This window comes from Echinops telfairi, unplaced genomic scaffold, assembly GCF_000313985.2.
Source record: "Echinops telfairi isolate 266 unplaced genomic scaffold, ASM31398v2 ScPeMD7_18;HRSCAF=68, whole genome shotgun sequence".
In the NCBI taxonomy this organism is placed as follows: Eukaryota; Metazoa; Chordata; class Mammalia; order Afrosoricida; family Tenrecidae; genus Echinops; species Echinops telfairi.
The window spans coordinates 27,543,388-27,566,846 of NW_022103915.1; the positions used below are offsets into that span (position 1 = coordinate 27,543,388).

Sequence of the window (23,459 nt, forward strand, 5' to 3'; positions counted from 1 at the left end):
ACACGGGGGCAAAGGTAACCCATGAGGACTGGAATCAGCACAGTGGCTGGTCTGCTGGGCTGGGGTGTAGCCTGGGATGGCATATAAGGGAGCCATGCTGAGTGGGTTGGAAATGATTTGGAGAATGGTCTGGTTGGTAGTTACAAGGTATGTCCATGTGAAAACCGACTGAAGTGGCCAGTTGAGATATATGACCTTCAGCAAGTAACCTCCGCTCTCTGTGTCTCTGAGCCTCCACCTGCAATGTGGCTGTAACGAGGGGCAGAGGCAAGAGAAGATGAGCTCTGGCTTCTGCAAGCACCACCCCAAGCTTCCCTGCCCACCTCCTCCATGTCCCCGAGCGAGCAGCTCCCCAGAGCACATCTTTCGGTGCTTGTCCTTGTCTTTAAAAGCCAGAGCCACTGCAGATTCCACACCGGGAGTGCCTGGGGCTGAGCTGGCTCTGGAGAGATGAATGGGGTTGGGGGTGCTGCTGGACTGGACATCCCAAGGCAGGTGGTCCTAAGAAAATGCCAAGGAGCTGGCAGATGGGGCAGAGGGGCTCTGGGCTCTTTGCTGACCGGGAGGCAGAGCCCGGGTTCCTCTACAGGGTGACCTCCCGTCCACGCCTCCTGCACCAGAGCCAATGGCTTTAAGTCAAGGATCCAGGTGGGCACAGGCCCCCAGCTCCTGCCACCTTCCTTAGCCCCACCCCCGTGTGCCTACTGGAGGGCCAACAGTGAAGGAGGGTGTGGCAGAGGGCCTCGGAGGGACACTGGCTCTCCTCCAAGTGCTGCTCCCATCTGCAAAGAGAGGGGAGCTGGTCCCCCAAGCAGCAGGACTCTTTCTGAGAGCAGCCAGACGCAGGCGCCCCACAGGCAAGACAGATGATTGGCGCTGCCTCAGGTGAAGCAAGGGGAGCCCAAGAGCAGCAGCTTTCCCAGGAGACTGCCGGGGGGACTCAGTCTGCATTTCCCACCAATTTGTAGTAGCTTCTCCATGTACTGTGCAGCACCCCCTCCCATTGTGGCTTCCAAGAAGCCCCAGAGCCAGAGAGGCCCAGGCTTCCAGCCTGACTCTAGCCGCTCTGCGGGCTTGATCCTCCAGGCCACACTAAAACCCCCTGCCAGAGAGTCAGCTCCAACTCAGAGAGACCCTATAGGGCAGGAAAACTGCCCCTGCAAGTTCCCAAGACTTTGTCTTTATGGGAGCAGACAGCCTCGACTTTTGCTAGAATACGGATTCAAACCACTGACTTTTCAGCTAGCAGCTAGGGCTCCCTCCCACATGCCCCACATTTCAAGGCCTCATCCTGGCCATGTCTGCGCAAGCCGGGACCACCCCCGTGCTGGAGCCCAGCAGCCACTGAGCCCTGGGCCTCACCTCATTGATGTCGATCTTGTTCCTCTCCATATAGCCCCTGTCATTGACCTGCCCACCGTCCACAAACTCCATCAGCAGGACCCTCTTGGTGGACAGCTCCCAGTCGATTTGGGGAACCTGGAATGGGAAAGGGCGGGTCAGATGGGCCAGCGGGCAGGAAGCCGAGGGCGAGGCCCACAGGGAGGGACAGGGGGAGGGACAGGGACAGAAGCAGGGGTGAGGGCTACAAGGAGCCAGACAGCAGAGATCCTTCTTCCCACAAAAAGAGAAGAGGTTGAGCAAGACCATGGCCATGCCTGGGCAGGAAACGGAGGGAAGGCTAGTGCCCCACCCCACCCCACTTCTCCAGAGACTCCTGGCTCCTGGCAGCACAGTTATTGGCTTGGCTCAGTTACCACCCCAAAAGGCTGGCAGTTCAAATCCATGCCAAAGTCCCGCAGAAGAAAGGCCTGGCAATCTGTTCCACGCGGCTCACAGCCACTGGACGCTCTGTGGCACGCAGTTCCACTCTGAAGTGTGGGGCGGCCACCAGCCATGGGTTCAAAGCCCGGGGGTGCCAAAGGGCTTTTGCTTAACTACCGACAGAAAGGCGGACTGTTCAAATCCACTGCAGAAGGAAGATCTGGCCATCTGCCTTCCACAGAGCAGCCACTGGCAGCCCCAAGGAGCAGAGTTCCGCTCGGACAGAGACAGGACTACCAGAGTCAGCACTGCCAGACTGCACCACCTTTCCCCTTGGACAGGGGCCACTGACCGGCTTTCCAGCCCCTCTGTGCCTGCCAGACCCAGCAGAGGGCCCCCACTACAATTGGGAGTTGGAGGGAAAGGTGGGAATGTCCTCTTACCCGGGCCAGAGTCCGCATTGCAAAAAGTCGGGTTCAAGCTCATTTCAGACCCATTTCAACTCCTTGCCTGAACCCTAGCCACTACTTCCCTCCGTTTCGATGCCTGTGCAGTGTGCACAGAATGGGCTGTGCCAGTTCTCACCAGAGGTCAAGTGGATTGGGTCAGGGACTTGTAAGTTTCCTCAAGCCCCTTGCCTTCCAGCCCTCGGGAGCAGACAATGCTCCATTCTAACTCTGCCCTCCCTTTCCCCTTGCCAACACCCAGCTCCAGGTCTTTGGTTCAAACTCACCAGCTGCTCTGAAGGAGAAGGATGAGGCTGTCTGCTGCTACGCAGATCTACAGCCTGGGAAGGTCAAGGGAACAATTCTCCTCTGTCCTACAGGGTGGCTATGAGTGGAGATGAGCCTGACAGCAGTGACCCTTTGGGTGGGTACAGGTGACCCCGCTGGCATTTGAAATACCCGTGCCAGAGCTTACAGGGTCACAGCAACTGCAAGGCCCTGCTGTGTGACACTGGCAGGCAGTGGGGATGGCTCATCTCACTGTCGGAAGCCGTCGGTTCCTCACCTTTGAGATGCTTCGGAAATCACAGGGCTTCTCCGAAAGCAAGAGTTGGTACAAAAGCTCTGTGGTGCCTTCAGACTAAGAGGACGCTGGAATGATGTGGCACTGCCCAGCTGATGACCCACCCCTGCCCCCAATCCCAGGCAGGCAGACACATGCTCCTCCCTTCTGCTCCCCAAAACCTGTGGCCATAGGCTTCTCTCGGCCTACCTGGTCCCCGGACTTTTCTCAATTCTATCACTAGTCTCGCTGCTTACACACACACACACACACACACACACACACCCTCGATCTACCCATGCCCAGCCCTAACCACTGAGCGGGGTCGTGCCTTGTCCACACCACGTCCCTCCGACACCCTGATTACATGCTCTGCTTGTCTGCAGCACGGAGATTGAAATCACGGGACTGGGGTCATTAGGCCCCACTTCCGAAATCACAGGACTGAGGTCATCAAGCCCCACTTGGTCATTAAGTGCAAGCTGCCTCCCACCCTGAGAGGTAAACTCTGCTGAGGCTTACTTACACACAGATGCTGGGATGGGGTGCCAGGGTAAAAAAAAAAAAAAAATTTCTCGCCAGTCCGAATAGGTGAACCAGGTTCACCATGCAAAATTCACTTCCCACTTGCTACGTGTTTAGGCAAAGTTAATTACTCGGGAGCCTAATTTCCCCATTGTCATAGGAAGGGTGCTGGAAGCAGTGGGTCGAATCACCACATTATTTACCCATTTTTCAAAACTGTGTGTTATTATGATTATTACATGTCTTGGTCTGGCAGTCACTAGCTGGCCCCAGCTAGGGGATGATTTCGCTGTTTCCATGGGAACGCTGGAGGAGATGGTTCCGTGTGCCTGGCTCCTAGGCCTGGCTCTGAGGAGTGTTCTAGGGGGAAGAGTCAGCGGAATGCGCTGAGCAGCACCCCAGAGCTGGAGTCAAGCCGGTTTCTAGGCCTGGCTCCCTGACTCTGTGACCACCACTGCCATCTGTAAAAGGGTCTGTACAGCGCCGGCACAGAGAAACCTTCAACAAACATGCCCCGCCACTGTGCACTGGTCACCACCCTCCTGGAACCCACCCCTCCTGAGCAGCCTTGCATAGCATAGATCACTCCGCCTGGTAACCCCACATTTGTGACCTTCCCCCCAGCCCGATGGGGAGTGGGGTTCCTGGTAGTCACAGATCTGCTGGTCCTATGGGCATCCCTTCTTCTGAACTTGGGAAACACTTATTATATCCAACACGCTGCCGCACTGAGGGCTGGGACCTTGCGTCGTTTGATAATGCTTGCCACCCAAGGGTCTGATGGCACAGTCACTTCTGTAAATAACACATTTGCCACGATGTGATTGAAACATTAGGGAACCGTCTGATCACAGCACCCAGTTAGCAACGTCACCTGGGAGAAATACGAGGTGCACTCAAAAAAACGTCAGCACACACCTCCTTCCTCACCCTGGGTGACGGGCTGCATCCGTCTGCATACGTCGTTCTCCATCTTTGCCCTGCCGCTTCACAACACCTCAAACGCTGCAAGCCCCCAAGCCCACTCCCCCAGGCAAGTGGCAAGGCGCAGTGCCACGTGCATTGCAGCACCAAGTACTGCTTGACCAGCGAACACGTGCGCAACTGGAATTGCGTATTGACTAGGTTCCTATCTTGCTCTCTCTTTTCGTTGAGTCCCTGGGTGATGCCAATGGATAACATATCGTCAGTTACTAAGCAGAAGGCAGCGGTTTGAGTCCAGACCAGAGGTGCCTGAGAAGAAGGGCCTGGAAACCCTCTCACCACCCCAACCCCCAAAATCAGCCCTTGAAGACCCTACAGTCTGATGTGCCTGGGGTCCCGGGAAGTCACATCAATTCAAGGGCAACTGGCTGGTTACCTTTTCTTATGCAGCACTGATGAAGGTTTTGAGTGCTGTATCTCTCCCCCCACTTTGCCCATCTGCCCCGTGGTTTCTGTTGTGTGGCTTTTCGCAATGTGGTGGGTTTTCGTTGTAGCAGAACCGAGTGCATATTAAATGCACAGAAACGGTATATGTGAAGTGTTTCAGGGCTCGGTAATTCTGATTGCCACCCTCATCGATGTCTCCATCTTCTGCTTGGAGGCAGCAAAGGGCACGGTCTGTTGGCCCTGGGGCAGAGATGAGGGTCTCTCTAGTGTGGATCAGTCGGCAGACATTGGTGGGGCGGGCGGGCGGGCGGACCCATGATTACACGTGGGTCTCCCTGCAGCTCTGCCCCGAAGGGCTTGGGGTGAGACATGACTGACACAACGCTCGCCCTGGGAAAGACGGTTCCCACCTGCGTTCTGAAAGGGGGGCTGCTGGGGCAGAGGCCGTCCTCCCCCCGACCACGGTGCCCCCGCTGCCCTGCCCACCTTCAAGAAGTCAAAGTGCTTGAGCATCTGCGCCACCTTCTCGGCGTTGCGCCCCTCGTTGAGGAAATCCAGCTCCAGGGGCAGGTTCTTCTTGGCTTCCTCCACCAGCCACATGAACTCGAACTCCGGGAAGAGCTGCTTCACGGCCAGGACAAGCACCTGAAACCCACCAAGGCCTTGTCAGTGCGCCGGTCTTCATCTGCCCCGTGGCCCCGTCGTTCCCCCTCGAGCACAGGGGATCTATCGTTCCACGACCCCCAGGGGATGTCTGGAACCAAGGATACGGTACCAAACCCTGTTCAAGGGACCTCTGAGGTTTGCGGGAAAAATGGAATTAAAAGATGAGAACAACATTTTCCCACGACCTTGATGGACCCCTCCAAAGCACAGGGCTGTTCCTTTTGTACACACGTAGGGCAGGTCCCCAGGGGGTGGCCCAGGCCCTCCCTCAGCTGCAGTGTCCAGGCCCCAGACCTCACCACAGGGCTGGGACACGGCAGGATGTCATTAAGCCAGGGAAACTGTACATTGTTTGCTATGCTCTCTGGATGTGAGAAATAGTTCATTATTTAAAAACGGAATCAGGATAGGGGGGAAAGGCTGGACAAACCAAGAGGAACAGGGGAGGGAAGACTTGAACACTCAGGTCGGAAGTCCGGATTTGGGGCAATGTCGTCCCATGGGCTGTGGCTTCAGAGCCCTGGTGGCACAGTGGTTAAGTGCTCAACTGTTAATCAAAAGGTCAGCAATGTGAACTCACCAGCTGTTCCGGAGAGAGAGAGGGCCGCCTGTTTCTGTAAACACTATATAACCTTGCAAGAAGCCCTCTGGGACGGTTCTACTCTGACTTCAGGGTCCCTAGGAGTCAGAATCGACTCAGCGGCAATGGGTTTGGGTTTCGCTCTTGGTAGATTCTGGAGCAATGCTGGGATGAAAAGCAGTCTGGAGAGGCCTGTTTAGCATTCCAAGTATTGGTTTACAGACCACACATAACGTACCACTGGAAGAGGACCAGAGACCAGCGACATCTGCAGACGTCTCTGTGTGCAGGACTGTGAGGATGCCTCCCCACGGCACTCAGGGAGGTCTCAACAAATCAGACGAAGGCTCCGTGGAGGGTGTGCCAAAGTGATGCCAGGCCCTTGGAAGATGTCCCAGCATTCCAGGAGGGAGGTTCAAAGCAACTCTCCCACTCTCCTAAAAACTATGGGTTCTCCAAGTCAAGCCTGGCGAGGCCCCCTGGACCTATGTTCCTAGTAACTTTTGGTATCACATCTCAACACAAAGAAAACAAATAGCCTCAAGCTTGATGAGCAACATCGTGATAAAGGGAGAAACGAGGGACATTATCACAGATTTCAACTTACTTGGATCCACAATGCCCATGGGAGTGGCAGTCAAAAAATCAAATGACATATTGTGTTGGGCAAGTCTGTTACCAAAAAAAATTTCTTTAAAGTGTTACAAAGCAAAGATGTTGCTGGGAAGATGAAGGTGTGTGTGGCTGGGCCCAGTCATGGTATTTCCAATCACCTTACACACAGGGGAAAGCCAGACAGTGATTAAGTAAGAACGGAGAAGATCTGACGCCTTTGAGTTTGGTGCTGGCGCCGCCGAACACCGCGCACACGGTGCACTGTCAGAAGAATGGACGGAGCTGTTCGGAGAAAGCACAACCAGAACGCTCCTCTGAAGCGAGGCCGGTGAGACTGCATCTCATCTACTGGGGACATGTTGTCAGAAGGGGCAAGTCCCCCCAGAAGGGCAGTGTGCCTGCTAGAGAGGCAGCAAGAGGGGAGGGTCCTCAGGGGTCCAGATGGACTGACACAGTGGCTGCCCTCAGGGGCTCGAACGCAGAGACGACGGTGAGCATGCCGCGGCACCGGAAGTGCCTCATGCTACTGCCAACACTGTGAGTTGGGACCAACTCAGTGCCACCAAGCGGCAACAAGGAAGTGTGGCCTTCTCTGCCTGGGAGACGGTCCTCTTTCCATCTTGATAAAATAATTTTCTGAGCCCCAGCAATGAGTCTCTTTGACCACTTGTCTGTCACTGGGTCCTACTGTGGTGGCTGATGTGTTGCTGGAAACTGTGTCACTGCTGTTTCAAACGCCAGCAGGGTCGCTCGGTAAACAGGTTTCAGCGGAGCTTCCAAACTAGAAACAGACAATGCGGAAGGACCCGGCTCCCCACTTTGGAGGAAGGAGCCACTGTCGGACACTGAAGGCCCAAACAAAGGAGCAGCACCTTGTTGGAGCTGCTGCCGGCAACGGGCCTCTCAGGTCCGAGAGGACTAGGAATGTGACTGAAGAGAAGCTGACTCCTTGGAAGGGAGTCGACTATGATGTGAGTCCGATGGAGCCTGTGGGAGTGGAGCCTTTGGGATCTTCATTTGCTGGTGGGGCACCGCTCAAGGTAAAGAGGAAAAACTGCAAAAATCTTCTAATGGTTGGAACTTGGAATGTGCGAAACATGAACTTAGGACAATCAGAAGAGGTGTCAAAAATGAAATGGAACATGTGAAGATTGATATCCTAAGCATTAGTGAGCTGAAATGAATTGCTATTGGCCATTCTGAATCACAAGATCATATGATTTTCTATGGCAGGAATAACATAATCAAGAGGAATGGAGTAGCAGTCATTGTCAGAAAGGATCTGATTAAATTCATCATGAAGTACAATGCTATCTGTGATCAGATTATATCTACTGCCTTCAAGGAAATCCAATCAATACGACTATTATTCAGATTTATGCACCAACCATAAAAGATAGTGATGAAGAAACTGAAGAATTCTACCAACAACTTCAGTCAGAAATTGATCAAACATGCAATCAAGATGCACTGACAGTTATTGGTGACAGGAATGCAAAAGTTGGGAGCAAAGAGGAAGAACCGCAGCTGGGAAATGTGGACTGGCGATGAACTGAAGCTGGAGGTCACATGACAGGACTGTGCAAGACCAGCAACTTGTTCAGAGCAAACTCCTTTTTTTTCCAACAACACAAAAGGTAACTACACACGTGGACTTCCCCAGATGGACTACACAGAAATCATCTGACTACATCTGGGGGACGACACAATGAAGAAACTCAGTATCAGCAGCTAAAACCAGACCAGGGGCTGACGGTGGAACAGACCATCGCGACGCCGATGTACATTCAGGACAAAGCTGAAGAAAATTAAAACAAGTCCACAGGAGCCAGAATAGGACCGTTAGTCTATCCCACCTGAAACTGAAGAACATCTCAAGAGCAGACGTGCTGCCTTGAACACGAATGATGAATGTGGAGGACATCAAGACCATCCCTCATGAAGAACACAAACGGTCATTAAAAAGAGGAAAGAAAGAAAACATCAAAGTGGATGTCAGAAGAGACTCTGAAACTTGCTATTACTCATAGAATGGCGAAAGCAAATGGAAGTAAGGATGAAGTCGGGGAGCAGAATAGCAAATTTCAAAGGGCAGCTCAAGAAGACAATGCCAAATATTACAAAGAAATGTGCAAGGACCTACAATTAGAAAAATAAAATGGAAGAATATCTGAAACTGAAAGAACTCAAGAAAAAGATTCAAGCCTCGAATAGCAATTCTGAAAGGTTCTATAGGCAAAATATTGAATAATGCAGGAAGCATCAACGAGAAGATGGAAGGAATACACAGAGTCACTGTACCAAAAATGAACTAGTCGACAGTCCACCATATCAGGTGGCAGCATATGAACAAGAACCAGTGGTGCTGAGAAAACCTGAAACTGCCCTGAATGCAGCAGCCAAAAAACAAGGCTCCAGGGACTCATGGAATACCACTGAAATGTTTCAACATGCCGAGGAAGCACTGGGAGCACTCGTTCATGTATGCCAGGAAACCTGGAAGACTGCTACCTGCCCGAATGACTGGAAGAGATCCATATTTTGGCCCATTCCAAAGAAATATGACCGAACAGAATGCTTAAACTATGGAACGATATCACTGACACCACACACAAGTAAAATGTTACTTATGATCATCCAACAACAGTTATAGCAGCACACTGGCACCGAACTTCAGGTCAGATTCGGATGAGGATGTGGAACAAGGGCTATCATGGCCAATGTCAGATGAATCTTGGCTCAAAGCATAGAATACCAACCAGAAATATGTTCACTTGTATTTCATGGACTATGCAAAAGCATTCGACTATGTGGACCATAATAAACTGTGGGTCACCTTGAGAAGAATGGGGATTCCAGAGCACTTCATTGTGCTCATTCAAACTTGTTCGTGGGTCCAGATGTCGCTGCGCAGACAGAACAAGGGAATACTGCATGATTGAAACTCAGGAAAGGTGTTCATCAGGGTGGTATCCTCTCACCATCCTTGATCAATCGGTATGCTGAGCACATAATCAGAGATGCTGGCTTATCAGAAGAAGAGTGTGGCATCAGGACTGGAGGGAGGTTTATTAACAGCCTGTGATATGCAGGTGACACAACCTTGGAGATCAAGGATTATAGCCTTCATTGTGGATGACAGCTCAATCTAATGAAGACCAAAATCCTCACAACTAGACCGATAGGTAACACCATGCTACGTGGAGACAAGGTTGAAGTTGTCAAGGATTTTGTCTGGCTTAGATCCACAATCAAGGCTTGTGGAGGCAGCAGTCAAGAGATGAAAAGACATACTGCATTAGGCAAATCTGCTGCATGAAACCTTTCGCATACTGAGGAGCAAAGGTGTTACTTTGAGGACTAAAGTTCGCCTGACCCAGGCCAGGGTATTCTCCAGTGCATCATGCGCATGTGATCGTTAGATGTTGAATAAGGAAGACCGTAGAAGAGTCGATGCACTTACTATGGGGAGCCAGAGAAGAATATTGAAAGTGTCCTGGACCAGTAAAAGGACGAACAGATATGTACTGGAAAAAGTGAGCCCAGGGTGCTCCTAGAGGCAAGGCTGGCAAGACTTCATCTCACATCCTTTGGATATGCTGTCAGGAGAGACCAGTCCCTGCGAAGGACATCATGCTTGGTACAGTGGAGGGGCAGGGAAAAAGAGGAAGGTTCTCAGGAGCTGATGGACACAGCAGCTGCATCAATGGGCTCAGGCAGAGGAACAATTGTGAGGATGGCTCAGGACCGGGCCGTGTTCCGTTCTGTTGGACCTAGGGTCGCTATGGCCAGAGCAACCCAATGGCCCCTAGCAGCAGCAATGAGCCTTAGCTTACACTCCTTTTTGCTTCCCACCTAAAAGCTGACAGCTTGATCTGACTCAGTGGCACTGTGTAAGAAAGGTCAGGCAATCTGTTTGCACAAAGATTGTGGCCACGAAAAGCCTCATGTGCAGTTCCACTCTGTCACATACAGGGTTGGATGAGGCAGGGCTGACTCGGTGACAACTGGTCTGGTGTTTTTCGTTTATTGCACTGTAAGGAGTCCCTGGGAGAAGCCTATCGGTGAAGCCTATTGTCTACTAACTACACACCCACCCGGCCTTGGAAGAAAGGTCGGGCGATATCGCAGCCCTGGGACAAACAGTAGAAGCCCCACTCCTGTGGCTTTCAGTTCTGCTCTGCCACACACAGGGCCCTGTGAGTCAGAGGCTACTCAAGGGCAACAGGCTTGGCTTTTCTGGTTTCGGATGCTCTACCAAGCACTGTGCCTGACACTGCAAAATACAAAAGCAATCAACAGAAAGCAGGCCCCCGGGCATCTTCAGTTTTGTTTGAAGCCCTGTGTCCCAGGCATTGTATCAGACACCATGCTAAAAGGGTCATCACGCAGGGTTATTATAATCCGTTTTTCATCCAAATCCTTAGTAATTACATCAGGCTGCAGTCTAATTTCTGTCGAGTCTGATATACTCTTTCATGCACTGGGCCTGTGACCTTCTGATGATCAATCTGGTTTCCGTTTTGTTTCTGTTTGTGTCACATGCAGCTGGAAGAGGGAGGCAGTGACCCAGGGACCTGGCCCTGGGGCGTGAGGCAGGCTCTGGGCATCTGCACCCCACCACAAAACCTTGGCTACCTCAAAAGGGGAGGCAGAAACGGCCCACAGGACACAGAAACAACTCACCCAGGCCTGGGGCTCACACGCCATCGGAGGTACCAGATTCCAGAGGACCCCACCCGGGGGGTGGTTACGAAGAGGCACCACATCAAGGTGCATTTGTTTGTTCAACCAGTAGGTGAAAGGAGCCTAGGTGTGCAATGGTTAAATACTGGGCTGCTCACCAAAAAGTTGGTGGTTATGAACAGCTCACGAGCGCTGAGAAGAAAGACCTGGAGACACACTCCCATGAAGAGGACCACTGGGGAAGCCCTCCAGGGCACTGCCCCATCGCGCGGAGTCACTACGCGGCAGAATCGGCACCAGCTCCCTCAACAACCACGCGGGTCTTCTTGGCGATCCCCAGGGCAGATGTGAACAGGCATGTGGCTACCATTCGGCGAGGCCGAAACCTACACCAGGGGAGGACACTTCTGGCTAAATGGTAATTCCTCATCATTTACTCATTTTTCATGGCAAAAATTTTCATTACCATTAATATGGAAATGGCACTGAAAGGCACTCGAGAGATTGTTCTGTTACTTATCGATGACATAATTAGTCATTATTAGTAATATTGGCTATTATGAATATCTAATGCCATCAATCATAAGCACAGCGATAGGTTGTATTGGTTAATATTAATCACAAGTGACCAAAGTACTTCATGGGCCCACCTAGTTGACGGTGCTCCTAGCGCTGAGGTGATAAGGCAGGGAGAGAAACCAGGAATGGGCTTCGTTGTGCCACCGTGGGGCTGTGTGTGACGTCACTGGGCAGCTGTCCTTGTTGGGTGCCATGGTTGGCTCTGACTGCACTGACCCCATGCACGACAGCACGAAACACAGCGTGATGGTGCCGCGCCATCCTCCCAATGGTTCCCATGCCTAGGCCAGTGTCCAGCCACTGTGTCCATGCACCTCCTTGAGGGCCTTCCTCTTCCTCGCAGCCCTCCACTGTATCCAGCATGTTGGCCACACAAGCACTCTGGGTTTAAAAGCACTCTGAGGTGGAAACCGCCCTCAGAGACTGGAAAAGGAGAGGGCCTAATGTCCTGTTTCCCAAAGTGCTTCCCCTGAGGGGTGCTGGAACAATTGGTGGGGGTGGTCGCAGAAGCAGATACCTGCATTTTAGCCTGGATTACAGGTTATAGAACAAAAGTTTTCATTGCCGAGTAGCTCTTTCTGCAAAGGGGGTGGTAGGCCAAGCACGTTTGGGAACCTACAGCTTAATGGAGACGGAGTCGGAGTTCTTAGATCGACCCCAGCCACGGAGCCCAGAAAATGAACACACGCCATGGTCCACATAACGCAGGGGTTTGCTCGCCCCTCAAAATTCACTGGGAGAGGAGAGTAAAAAAAAATAGACCACAGTGATTCCGTTCTACCTTCTTTTTTCACTCCATTTCCCTTCCTAAGCACCTGCCCTAAGCAGATTCATTTTCCTGTTCCTGTTTGACAACAGATGCAATCAGCTAGAATAAAACAGGTGTTGTTATCAATTTGACTTGGGTTTTTCTTCCAAAATATAGTTTCCCTATAAAAGTCTTCCCCCAGCTCATGTTGTCTCCAGTCCCTAGCACCCACGCAGCACCCAGCATATGTTTATTGAATGCTCACGTGAATGAATCCCTGAATCAATGAATGAATGAATGAATATTTCAAAGGGTTTATCCTCCCACCTGAAAAAATGATCCATTCATCTTCGTGTTATCTGCATGGGTACGATTTTTCCTGTTTCTAACGTTTCAGGGAGAGGGGGAGTTCTCGAGAATAGCCCTGGTGGTACAGTGGTTACGAGTTAGGCTGTGATCCGTAGGGTCGGCAGTTTGAAACCGTCAGCAGCTCCTCGGGAGAAAGACTGGGCTTTCTCTCCCATAAACAATTACAGCCCCGGAAACCCACAGGGGGTGGCTGTGAGTCAGCACTGACTCGATGGCAGTGAGTCTGGTGTGGGTTTGGGAGTAGTTTCAGAATGCATCAGAATTTTCCACTTGGCCCAAAACTTACGAATCCATCAAGGTATTTTCCAAAATGAGTCACTTCTTCCAGATTAAATATTGATACCACTTTCCTACAGGGGTCGATTGGTTCACAGGAGGAAAAGTCCACTGTGGTCCACACGGCAATACAAGGGGCCTTTAAAAAGTTCGAGGAAACATTTTCATTATCTTTCTATTCCATTTTTCCATGAATATTTGAAGCCCCCTTATATCATACAAAAATTGGGGGCCACATCTAGCAGAGAAGCAACAAGCCTGTACAGAAGAAGCACACCAGCCTGTATGCTCACAAGGTGTCAATGGGATCGAGTAGCAGGCATCAGAAGACCCAAAACAAACAAAGAAATAAAAGACATATTGTTGAGAATAAGGGGGGTCGGAGCAGAGACCCAATACCCATCTGTAGACAATGCGACATCCCCTTACAGAAGATTCACGAGGAAGGGATGAGTCACCCAGGGCAAAGTATAGCTCCGATGAAACACACAATATTCCTCTGATTCTTTGAGGCTTCCTCACCCCTCACTATCATGACCCCAGTCCTGCCCTTTACTGCTGGCTAGACCAGAGCATGTGCCCAAATAGAGATAAGAGATAAGAGCTCACGACACATGGAATCCAGGAACAGGAATGGAAGCGGCGATACCAGGAGGATAGGAGGACGGTGGGGAGAGGAGGAGGAAGGGGAAATCAATCACAATGATCAACGCATAATCACACACACACACACATACACACACATCCTGCCCGGGGGATGAACAACAGAAACCATGGGGAAGGGAAACAGTGGTCAGTGTGATTACTATTTATAATGGGATAAAAACGGAAATTATCATGATCTAGTACCTACTACACAGATGGGGCAGGAGAAAGAGGAGGCTTTCTACTCCCATAAAGAACCACGCGGGGCTGCTCTCCTCTTCCTCCAGGGTTGCTAGGAGAGAGAATGAACTCCATGGCCGTGAGTGTGGTTGATTTTGACACAGCTGTGAAGGAGCCCAGGTGGTGGAGAGTTACTTGCAAGGTCAGCAGTTCAAAAACGACCAGCCGCTCCACAGGTGGAAGATGGGGCTTTCTACTCCCACAAGGGGTTCTAGTCTCAGAAACCCACGGGGGCAGTTCTGCCCTGTCCAACAGGGTCACTGTGAGTCACCATAGCCTGGGGACACGCCTGGGGGGAAAGGAAGATGCTCAATGGGAAATGGGCTCAGACTTCACAGCACAGGCCCCGGGCGTGTTTTGCCCCGTTTTATCCATGGGGGTCCCTATCCACTGGAACCTCCTTGGAAGTACCCAACAACACCTTAGTTGGGCAGCTACACCCACCCAGCAGCTCCCCAGAAGAACAGGCCAGAGGTCTGTTCCCATGAAGACCGCAGCCTTGGAGTCCCGAAGGGGCAGTTCTGTTGTCACGTTATCCATCAGTTTCCGCTGAACAGTGGACAGCAGCCACAGCACGAGCCTGGCCCTGTGCCAGGAGGCACTTTCATCCTCCTCTTGCCCGGTCCACGACACGGGCACTGGTGGTGTAAGAGGTGGAGGTAGCCCTGCGGGGGGCAGAGCTTGTCAATCATTGCCTGCAGGCTTTGGGCCCGGGTTTTCCTGCCTCTTTCCTTCGGCAGCCCTGCCTCCTGCAGCATCATACACACCCGTACAATAGGAAGCTCTCGATAAGGCATAGGAAGAGCTTTGTGAACTGTAAAATGCAATTGAAACACGAGTTACTGTTATCGCATCTTTATCGATTATAAAAGAAATAATGTTCCGCGGAAAAACAGCTCACTCAATAGAATGTCTGCACCCATCCCAAATGGTAAAAAAAAGATGGATATTTGACAAGGATCCAAAAATCAATTCCGAGGGACGTAAATAGTTTGTCATTCATGGGGTCTATCTTTGTTCCGATAAGTTATTAAAATGCTCACTCTTTTTTTTCGAAAACAGAATTATAGGGCGAAGAGTAGTTTCCATGGGATAGCTTATGTCTTGGGATTGTTTTTCTCCCCTGATATATTTTGAAAAATTAAATCCGCTGTTGGATTCTGTGCTAACAAAAACATTACCTAGCCACCCACTGCTCTATCAACACATTTAGAGGAGAAACAAGATGACAGACAGCATGCACTGAAATTGCCGCTCAAAAATAGTCCAAAACATGACTGGCGTGGGTCTTTATTTTTAGAGTCCCTTGGGGGTGGGAGGCCTGATGAGATTAACAGATGGATTTGGTTCTGGGGCTCTGGCCGTAGAGGCCCTCTCTAATGCAGCCAAGCTCCATTTGGGGTCGTGCACCCCACCACGCATCCAGCTCCATGGCAAATGACAAAGCCCTTGCTTATCACCCATCTGAGAGCCTGACAGGCACTTGGGAGGGAGACTGGGTGGTACCCCTGGGGCCAGGGCAGAATGACTTTGCCATGGGATCCCAGATCACCGCAGCCCCACTCTGCTCTCAGGCAATGGAGTCACAGTGCAAGCTCCCAGTGACCTCGGGCAGGGAAGCAGCCCTGCAGACTGTAGACGCAGCCTCGTCAGGCCTCCCTTCCTGCTGAATCATTGCTCCAACCTCTGGGTCCAATTAGTCTGGCTGGGCCCAGCCACACCAATCAATACGAGTCACTGGCTGTGCATCTGGAAGTAGAGTTGCCGCAGCTATAAGGACGGTATCTGGCAATGATGACAAAGCTTAACAATGCCCTTAGTGTGCCTTCCTTTCTTGTGCAAAGTCACCCAACCCCATCAGGTGCAGCCGCTGCCTCTGACTGAGGGTTTAGCTCCATTGCTCGGCCACCCAGCAAGAGTCTATCCCAGACAGTGTCCTCTCCCCAGGCAAGAAGGCCATTTTCACAGGAGATGCAAAACCTGAGGGTGTTGCATGCTACCAGTGACCAGGTCAACAGCCGTGAGCCCCGCCCCCCCCCCATACTCATGGAACCCAGCCTGGTGCACCCCTCTTGTCCTCTAAGGAAGGCAGCCCTAAGCCAACTAAGGTGTTCCCATTTTTCTCACCAAGGCTGAACTAGGCTTGGGCATGCCCCCCTGGTCCTGGCCAGTGAGAAAGGAGGGGCGTTCCACGGGGGAGGAGAGCTCCTGGGAGACAGTCTTCCTTCTTTTTAATACATGGTCCAGGAGAGTATAGGGGCCTTCACCTGGAGTGACACCAGACCATGAGGGGCACCCGTGTGGCCAGGAGGCTGAGATGGCAGAGGGAAGATGAAGAGAACGTAGCTTCTTATCCACAGGCTCCCAAACTTACTTGGCCTACTGCCTTCTTTTCAGAGGAGGGGGAAAAAGTACTGGGTGCCACCACCTGCAATGAAAAGCCTTTGTACGATAGCCCATCATCCAAAATAACATGTAGGTATCGGCTTTTTCAGCCCCCTGCAATCATCCCAGCAGTACCCCTATTATACACCCAACAGAGGGTGGAGGGGGCTGATAAGTGAGGCGATATGCAGGGGGGAGAGGGGACTCTCTGTACCCTCTGCTGGATTTTTCTGAAACTCTCTAACAGCTTCAAAAAATACAGTCTATTAAAAGAATAAACACCACCACCACCACAACACAATGAGAAGCTGGAGCAGTCGGCCTTGGGACAGGCAACCTCCGTCCAGACCACCGATGGGCAAGAACACAGGTTGGTGTTTATTCCTACAGAGTCTGGTTGGATTTTCTGAGGCCTGATGGCAGAGCATCCTAACTGATACTACCGCCACCTCCTGTCTGTCGCCTAAGACTCAGTCCTGCCGGCCTCATGCCTCGCCGCAGAACGGCGTTGGCCTTTACAGGTGCCCTTATTGGACTGCAACTATTTGGAGGCGAGGCTTATCCATCCCTCCCCGTCGGGCTGAATTCCATTCATCAGACTGCCTTCCTCTCCAGGACAGGCTGTGAGCCCTGGCTGGGTGGGCTGGGTGGGGTGGGGTGCTGGTGGAACTTTCTGGACAGCTGGGAGAGAGGAGTACAGGGTGCATAAGCAATACAACTACAGTGGGCCTGGGGAGATGCACCCGAAGCTGTACAGAAAGGAGCTGGGCCTCCCCCTACCTTAAAGCACCCGGCAGCTCAAAGGGCCCCAGGGACCCCAGCCACCATGCATCCCCAGCCAAGGACACCTGAGCGCCTGTCCCAAAGCCCAGCCACTGGTGATGGGGGGGAATCAAAGCTGTGACCTCTCAGAGCAGACTGCCAGGCCTGTCCCCAGAGGGGCCTCGTGGTGGGTTCAGACCACTGGTCTGTCTGCCCCATTCAGGGCGGGTAGGACCCCCTCTGGGTCTGGCCCACAATAGTAGCAACACTCATTTCAGATATAAAATAAGCTTTCTAGGTGGGCTCCAGAAGCAAAGGGGGACCAACCCAGGGGTGGTTTTAGTCCCACAAGAGGCAGAGTCCAGCCCACCACTGGCACCAACCTGCCCGCTGATGCTGAGGTCCACGGGGTAGGGCTTGGGGCCTCCCCCCACCCACCCTGCTCCTCTCCAGGCTCCTGCAGACCCAAGGCCCCACTAGGACCCTGTGCTCCCCACACACCGCCGACTTAAGCTGTGTGTTCCCAAGCACAGCATTCGGTGCTGATCTCCAGGAGGGAAAGGCTGAATCTTTAGGACAGCTGCCACTGCCATTGACCTCACAGCTATCGTTACCCAGGCAGCCGGCCAGGCCAGAAGCAGGGAAAAGATGGCAGCCATCCTCCCGGCACAAAAGGACCCTGCTCTAGCCAGGCATCTCCTCCGGCCACAAGGGCCACTCAGAACGCCGGCTCCCTTTTCCACTGCGCACAGAGCGACTCAAACCTGTCCCCTCCTCGAGTCTCCACTGCTACCTCCTACCCGTCCTCTCAGCAGATGGTCTGCCTCCTACTTCAGACAGAAAATAGAGGCCACTGGACTACAGGCTGCTCCACGGCCCACTTCTCCCGCTTCCCCTCTCTGCCCCTGCCCCCAACCCACACTCATATACACACTGATCTCTACCCAGCCTCAGGATCTGAGAAGCGCATTCTACCTTAACTCTCTCTGTCCCCTTGGGGTTCCTTCTCTTGCGCCCCACTCACCCTCCGCGGGATGCTCTTCCCAGCTCTAAATGGCTCAACCCAAAACTCGCCACCCAGGATACTGTAAACACTCCTGGTTGGTGGCATCTTCCCCAAACAACTCCAGCAATAGTTACCAGCCGACAGACTCTTCTAAGGAGTCCTGGGGGCGTAGTGGTTATGCCTTGAGCAGTTAACTGCATAGTCAGCAGATCGAAACCACCAGCTGCTCCTCAGGGAAAAGATGAGACTCTCTATTCCCCTAAAGAGTTGCGGTCTCAGAAGTCTCAGAAAGTGGCAGGCAGTTCTACCCTGTTCTGTTGGGTGGGTGTGAGTCGGAATTGACTCAACGGCAGGGAGTTTGTTTGATTAGCTCGACAGACTCTTCTAGAACCTTGGCGCTCCCTCCGTAGGAGGTGTTTATTTCTCCACCCCTTGTGACTGCTCCAGCCAGTACAGTGAAGGAAGTCAGGTGACCCGGCTCCCACGGCTAGGATCTAGACCTCGATGTGTGTGCAGCCTTACTCTCCCGAGACATGCACTGGCAGAACCCAGCCACCACGCTGCAGAAAGCCATGGGGAGGGACCAAGGCCCTTGGCTGCAGCTGAGCCCCCGGCCCACTGCCAGCACCCACTCGCCAGTCACATGAGTGAGCCACCTTGGAGGCGGACCCTCCAGCCTCCAGTCAAGCCACCCCAACGAGTACTACACAAAGTGAGTGATCTCACCAACCCTGCTCCAACTGCAGCTTCACGAGCAAGCCACACCTGGCGGAAGTCTTGAGGGGGTTCGTTATGTGGCAGCAGATAATGACACAGAGCTCTCTACTCGCTCGGTCCTGCGTCTCCTCCAGATAGTGGTGTTCTTGCTAAAGGATGGGCCTCCCCAACCCAACCCCTTTGTTTTTACTCTCTGCACCTTCCCGAGTGATCTCAAAGACGCTGCCATCTTTAGCTGCCATCAGGACCCTGGCTGATAAATACCAAATGCCTGTGTCTCGCTTGAGCTCCAGGCCAGCAGAGACGCTCCATCCAAAAGTGCCCACGAGACTCCCTGACTCAGCGTGTGCCATCACCCACGTCCCGGTGCTCTGAGCACCATCCCAACCCCCTTGCTTTCACAGACACCACACTGCCCAGTCTCCTTCCAGGCTTGTTTGCAGCCAGCTCAGCCACTGGAGAGCACCGGTGGGGAACTATGGCCGGAGAAGGGGGAGAGCCAAGTACTTCTCCCCTTCAGCCACTGCCTCCACTAGCATCTACGACAGCAGTTGTGCCTCCCCTGTGACGCCAACGTCCTGTGTTTATGACCCACTTCTCCACCAGCAAGCTTCCATCAGGCAGCCCCCACTCCTGGGCAACAAGGACCCCCCTTCCCACACTGTCCCGAGTCTTGAGGGTGGCAGTGGCTTCTCATTGTTGATAATGTCTACATTGTCTCACCACCCTGTGTGGTTTCTCAAGCCACTCTATCCCCTTTGGGCCCAATTCTGGTTTTCCGATATGCACGGCTTAAGGCCCCAGACGTAATCATTTGAGACGGCCATGTTTTAATGCTCCTTTGCATCATACCAGTCAAGGAGCCTATGGGTCACTCTGTGTCCTTTGAGTTCTACCACTCGGTCCCTCCCCTCCACCCCCTCCCCATGGCACTGCCCTGGTTAACCCTGGCCAGGCCAGCTGCCTCTCAGTGGCTACAGTCTTTCTGCCTTCCAGTACAGCCTCCAGACTGCCTACTCACTTTGGTTTCTAAGGCACATCTGACCAGACATACTCCTGGTTAAAATTCTTAAATGCTTCCCCACTGTGTGCAGGAGGGAACTCAGCTCAGTTCCACCAATGGGCCTTGAAGGTTTTCCATAAACATCATTCTCCACCTTAGCCGGGTATTCACGGCCTTTGGTGTTTGGTGCCGCCTACCACGCCAAACTCATCTTCTTCCACTCACCAGCTCATCCAATTGCCACCGATTGAAGTTCTCCAAGCAGACGCTGTTCCTCCACGACTCGGAACCTTCCCACATGCTGGGCTGGCCTTCTGCCCATCTACTCAAGCACCACCTCCCTGGGAAGCCCACCATCAACCCAGGTACAGGGCTCCACTGCCCAGGTACAGAGTTCGGGTGCTGACTGTGTGCCCGTACATTTATGTGCCCATGCCCTCCAGAGCCTGCGCACTCCCTGAGGATGAAGACAGACTCCTTCAGTCTGGTGCTTCTGGCACATACTTGGTGCCTGTGCAGAGAAAACCCTCGGCGCACGGGTCAAACTTTAAGGGGGACGAGCAGGAGTCTCGAGTATGGACGGGGAATGCAGAGAGAGGGGAGGGGGACTTGTGGCAGGTAAGCAGACTGCTGAACTCCCCGTGGGGCATGCAGGTTGTTTCCGTCCTGAGCACCGGCCAGCGAGCAGCTCACTCCCGATGCCTTTGTTCCAGGTGACCGTGGTCAGGAGGTGCTGTCAGTGTGTTATGACTCAACATGCTGGCTCCTGCACCATCCTCACAGAGTTGTTAGGTTTGAGCCACTGTGCTCCTCGGTTAGAGCGACAACAGCCAGGGCATAGCCTCCCCTCTCCCCCCACCAAGGGTTCCTCCTGGGGCCACTTCCTGGCATGTGACCTTGTTCCTTCAAAATACCTATCAGATATGCAAGCAACATGCGTAAACATTTCTACATTATCTGAGTATCCTTTTTCTATGCCCTGGTCGCCCCTGTGCTCCTTTTGTTACAAATGAAGAGGTCACTGTTCTATTCCCTGGAAAATAACTTCTGGTCCATCTCGTTTCTACAAGGTCCCCCTCGAGCTCTCATTGGCCCTAGGAGCTGTTCAGCTTCAGCGTGTTCTGAGAGCACCCCCTGACAGCCTCCAGGGCAAAGCTGGAAAAGCTGCCCAACTCATCCACGAGGGAGGTCCCCAGGCCACAGAGTCAACAGGACACCTGCTTTGTCTTCATAGCAAGCTCTCCTCTCCCCTCTCGGCTGCTCAAAGGGCCAGCCTACATCCACCAGCCTCCCGGTGACCTGCAAAATGAGGACAAGGGGAAGGGGAAAGGGAAGGGGTAGGCTCTCACCTCCATCAGGAGAATATCCTTGGAGCTCTGAGCCTGCACCTTTGGGTGTTGGACCTTCACGGCCACTGTCCGCCCATCACGCAGCACAGCCTTGTGGACCTGGGCCAGGGAAGCAGCCCCCAGAGGGGTGTCGTCAAAGCTCACAAACAAGTCGTGGATCTGTCACAAGTGGAGAAAGGACAGAACAGCTCAGAAGATTACCCAATTCAGGGAGAGGACGACAGGCCAGAGTCAGCACGACCCAACACCGACAGAAAACAAGTGTCCAGCTTGACGAGCTTTCCGGGGTGCCAACCCAGGGTCCCCCGGGGCCCTCGGCTGCCATGGGGATTCCTAGCCAGGCGGGCGTGAGGAGCAGCGCAGGAGATGTCCTTGGAGGTGCGGTCTGGGATGTTCAGAAGCGTGTATCACCCACCCAATTAATTTTCCTCCAATGTGCCTCCGAGTTGTCACATGTGGAGAGTCAATAGGACGTCAACCGCTTCCTCAAGGAGCTCAACAGAGCGGCTCTTGGGCGCACAGCCGTCGGTGTTTTGCTGTCTTTGTTCGCATGTGGACCTTCCCAGTGTCCTGGCACTGGGCAGAGGTGGTGGCTACACAGCACTGTGAACGTACCGGTTATGGAGTGGACTGGTTTCCCCAAAATACACAGTAAGGTCCTAACCACAGTAGCCAGGAGGGGCCCTGTTTGCTCACGGGGCGTTCTTTTGTTGTGTGAATAAGACGGTGTCAGAGTAAGGTTGAGCCCAACCTAGTTCCTTTGGAGCGATGTCTTACTGAGGAGAAGACACAGTCTCTCTCTCTCTCTCTCTCTCTCTCTCTCTCTCTCTCTCTCTCTCTCACACACACACACACACACACACACACACAGGCACCATATGAGTGTCAAGGAACGCCCATGACCTCTGACAAGAATGATCCAACCCTAGACCTAGAGCTGAAGTCCTGATTGGGACTCGAGGTCTCCCGATCTGTGAGGCCAGCCAGAAGCCCTGCCTTGGGTCCTCAGCTGCCTGCACTGAGCCTTGGTTTCGCTCTATCAAATGGAACATAGACTCCACTCCTCCATCTCCTCTTCTTCTCTCTAAGGGTGCCACATCAATTTCCCTGCAAGAAACTTGTTTGTGATTTGAGTAGTCACATCTACATGGCTCAGAATATCCCACCAGATGGGAAGAAGATTCCCAAATGGTTTCCCCAAAAAAGATTGGTTGGCCAAGACTAAAATGCCAAGCCCTTCCATTTCTTCCACTTGATCGCTCTGTGTGTGCCCAGAGTTCTGGGAAGGTCCACATATTCATGCGCACACATGCACGTGTGTGTGTGTGTGTGTGTGTGTGTGTGTGTAACTGGTCACATGCCTGCTCCTCCTTCCCCACCCTTCCATGCTCTCTTCCCCTAGGACTTCAGAAGTCACCTGACTTCCGGGCAAGCTACACCATCACTTTACTAATTTCGTAAATCACTCCTTCCAGGCCTGCCACCACTGCTGGTGCTTTCCCTGGCTCCGTCCGTTCATCCACACCCTGCCAACGGCCCAGGCAACACAGGGAGGGGCCGCCATTTTCTGTCACAGGAGATGGGCATAGAATTGGCTCTCTGTGTCCCTTCTCAGCGGGCTTCAGTTTGTATCCTCTCTCGGCGTCTAGCTCCCCTCCTGCCCCAGCTATACATGTGTATTCTTCCCGATTCCCATAGAGAGGTACAGTCTCGGAAACCCACAGCGGCAGTTCTACCCTGAGCTACAGGGTCACTGTGCGTCGGCACTGACTCGATGGCAGTGAGTTTGGTTCCCATATCACTCACCCCGAACCACACTGGGTCTCCCCAACTGAGATATCGTTACTCTGGGCCTGGGCTTGGGATTGTCATCCCAATAAAGCCCATTAGGCCATCAGCTCCACGTGGGCAGGGATTCTGGTCTATTTTGGCCACTGCTGGATTCCCTGCACCTGGAACAAGCCTGGAACTCACACCAAACTCACTGCCACAGGGTCACTGCTGACTCATAGGGACCCTGTGGCACAGGGTCGCGCTGTTCCTGTGGTTTTCTGAGACTTCAAATCTTCATGGAAGCAAAAAGCCTCATCTTTCTCCCGCAGAGCGGCTGGTGGGCTTGAACGGCTGGCCTTGCAGTTAGCAATCAAACTCCTAGCCTCCTATAC

At 52.8% G+C, this 23,459-nt stretch overlaps 1 protein-coding gene across 3 annotated transcripts in view; it reads right to left on the reverse strand.

The window, feature by feature from the left end:
- The window catches only part of ADCK1 (aarF domain containing kinase 1), a 140,694-nt gene that overhangs the window by 23,768 nt on the left and 93,467 nt on the right, over positions 1-23,459 (reverse strand). For all 3 annotated transcript variants that reach the window (XM_045288136.1, XM_004699056.2, XM_045288135.1), the window contains 3 exons: positions 21,295-21,453; positions 5,155-5,313; positions 1,363-1,479 (listed from right to left, as the gene is read on the reverse strand). In XM_045288136.1, coding sequence (XP_045144071.1) covers positions 1,363-1,479; positions 5,155-5,313; positions 21,295-21,453 — 435 coding nt within the window. The remainder of the gene's footprint in view (positions 1-1,362; positions 1,480-5,154; positions 5,314-21,294; positions 21,454-23,459) is intronic.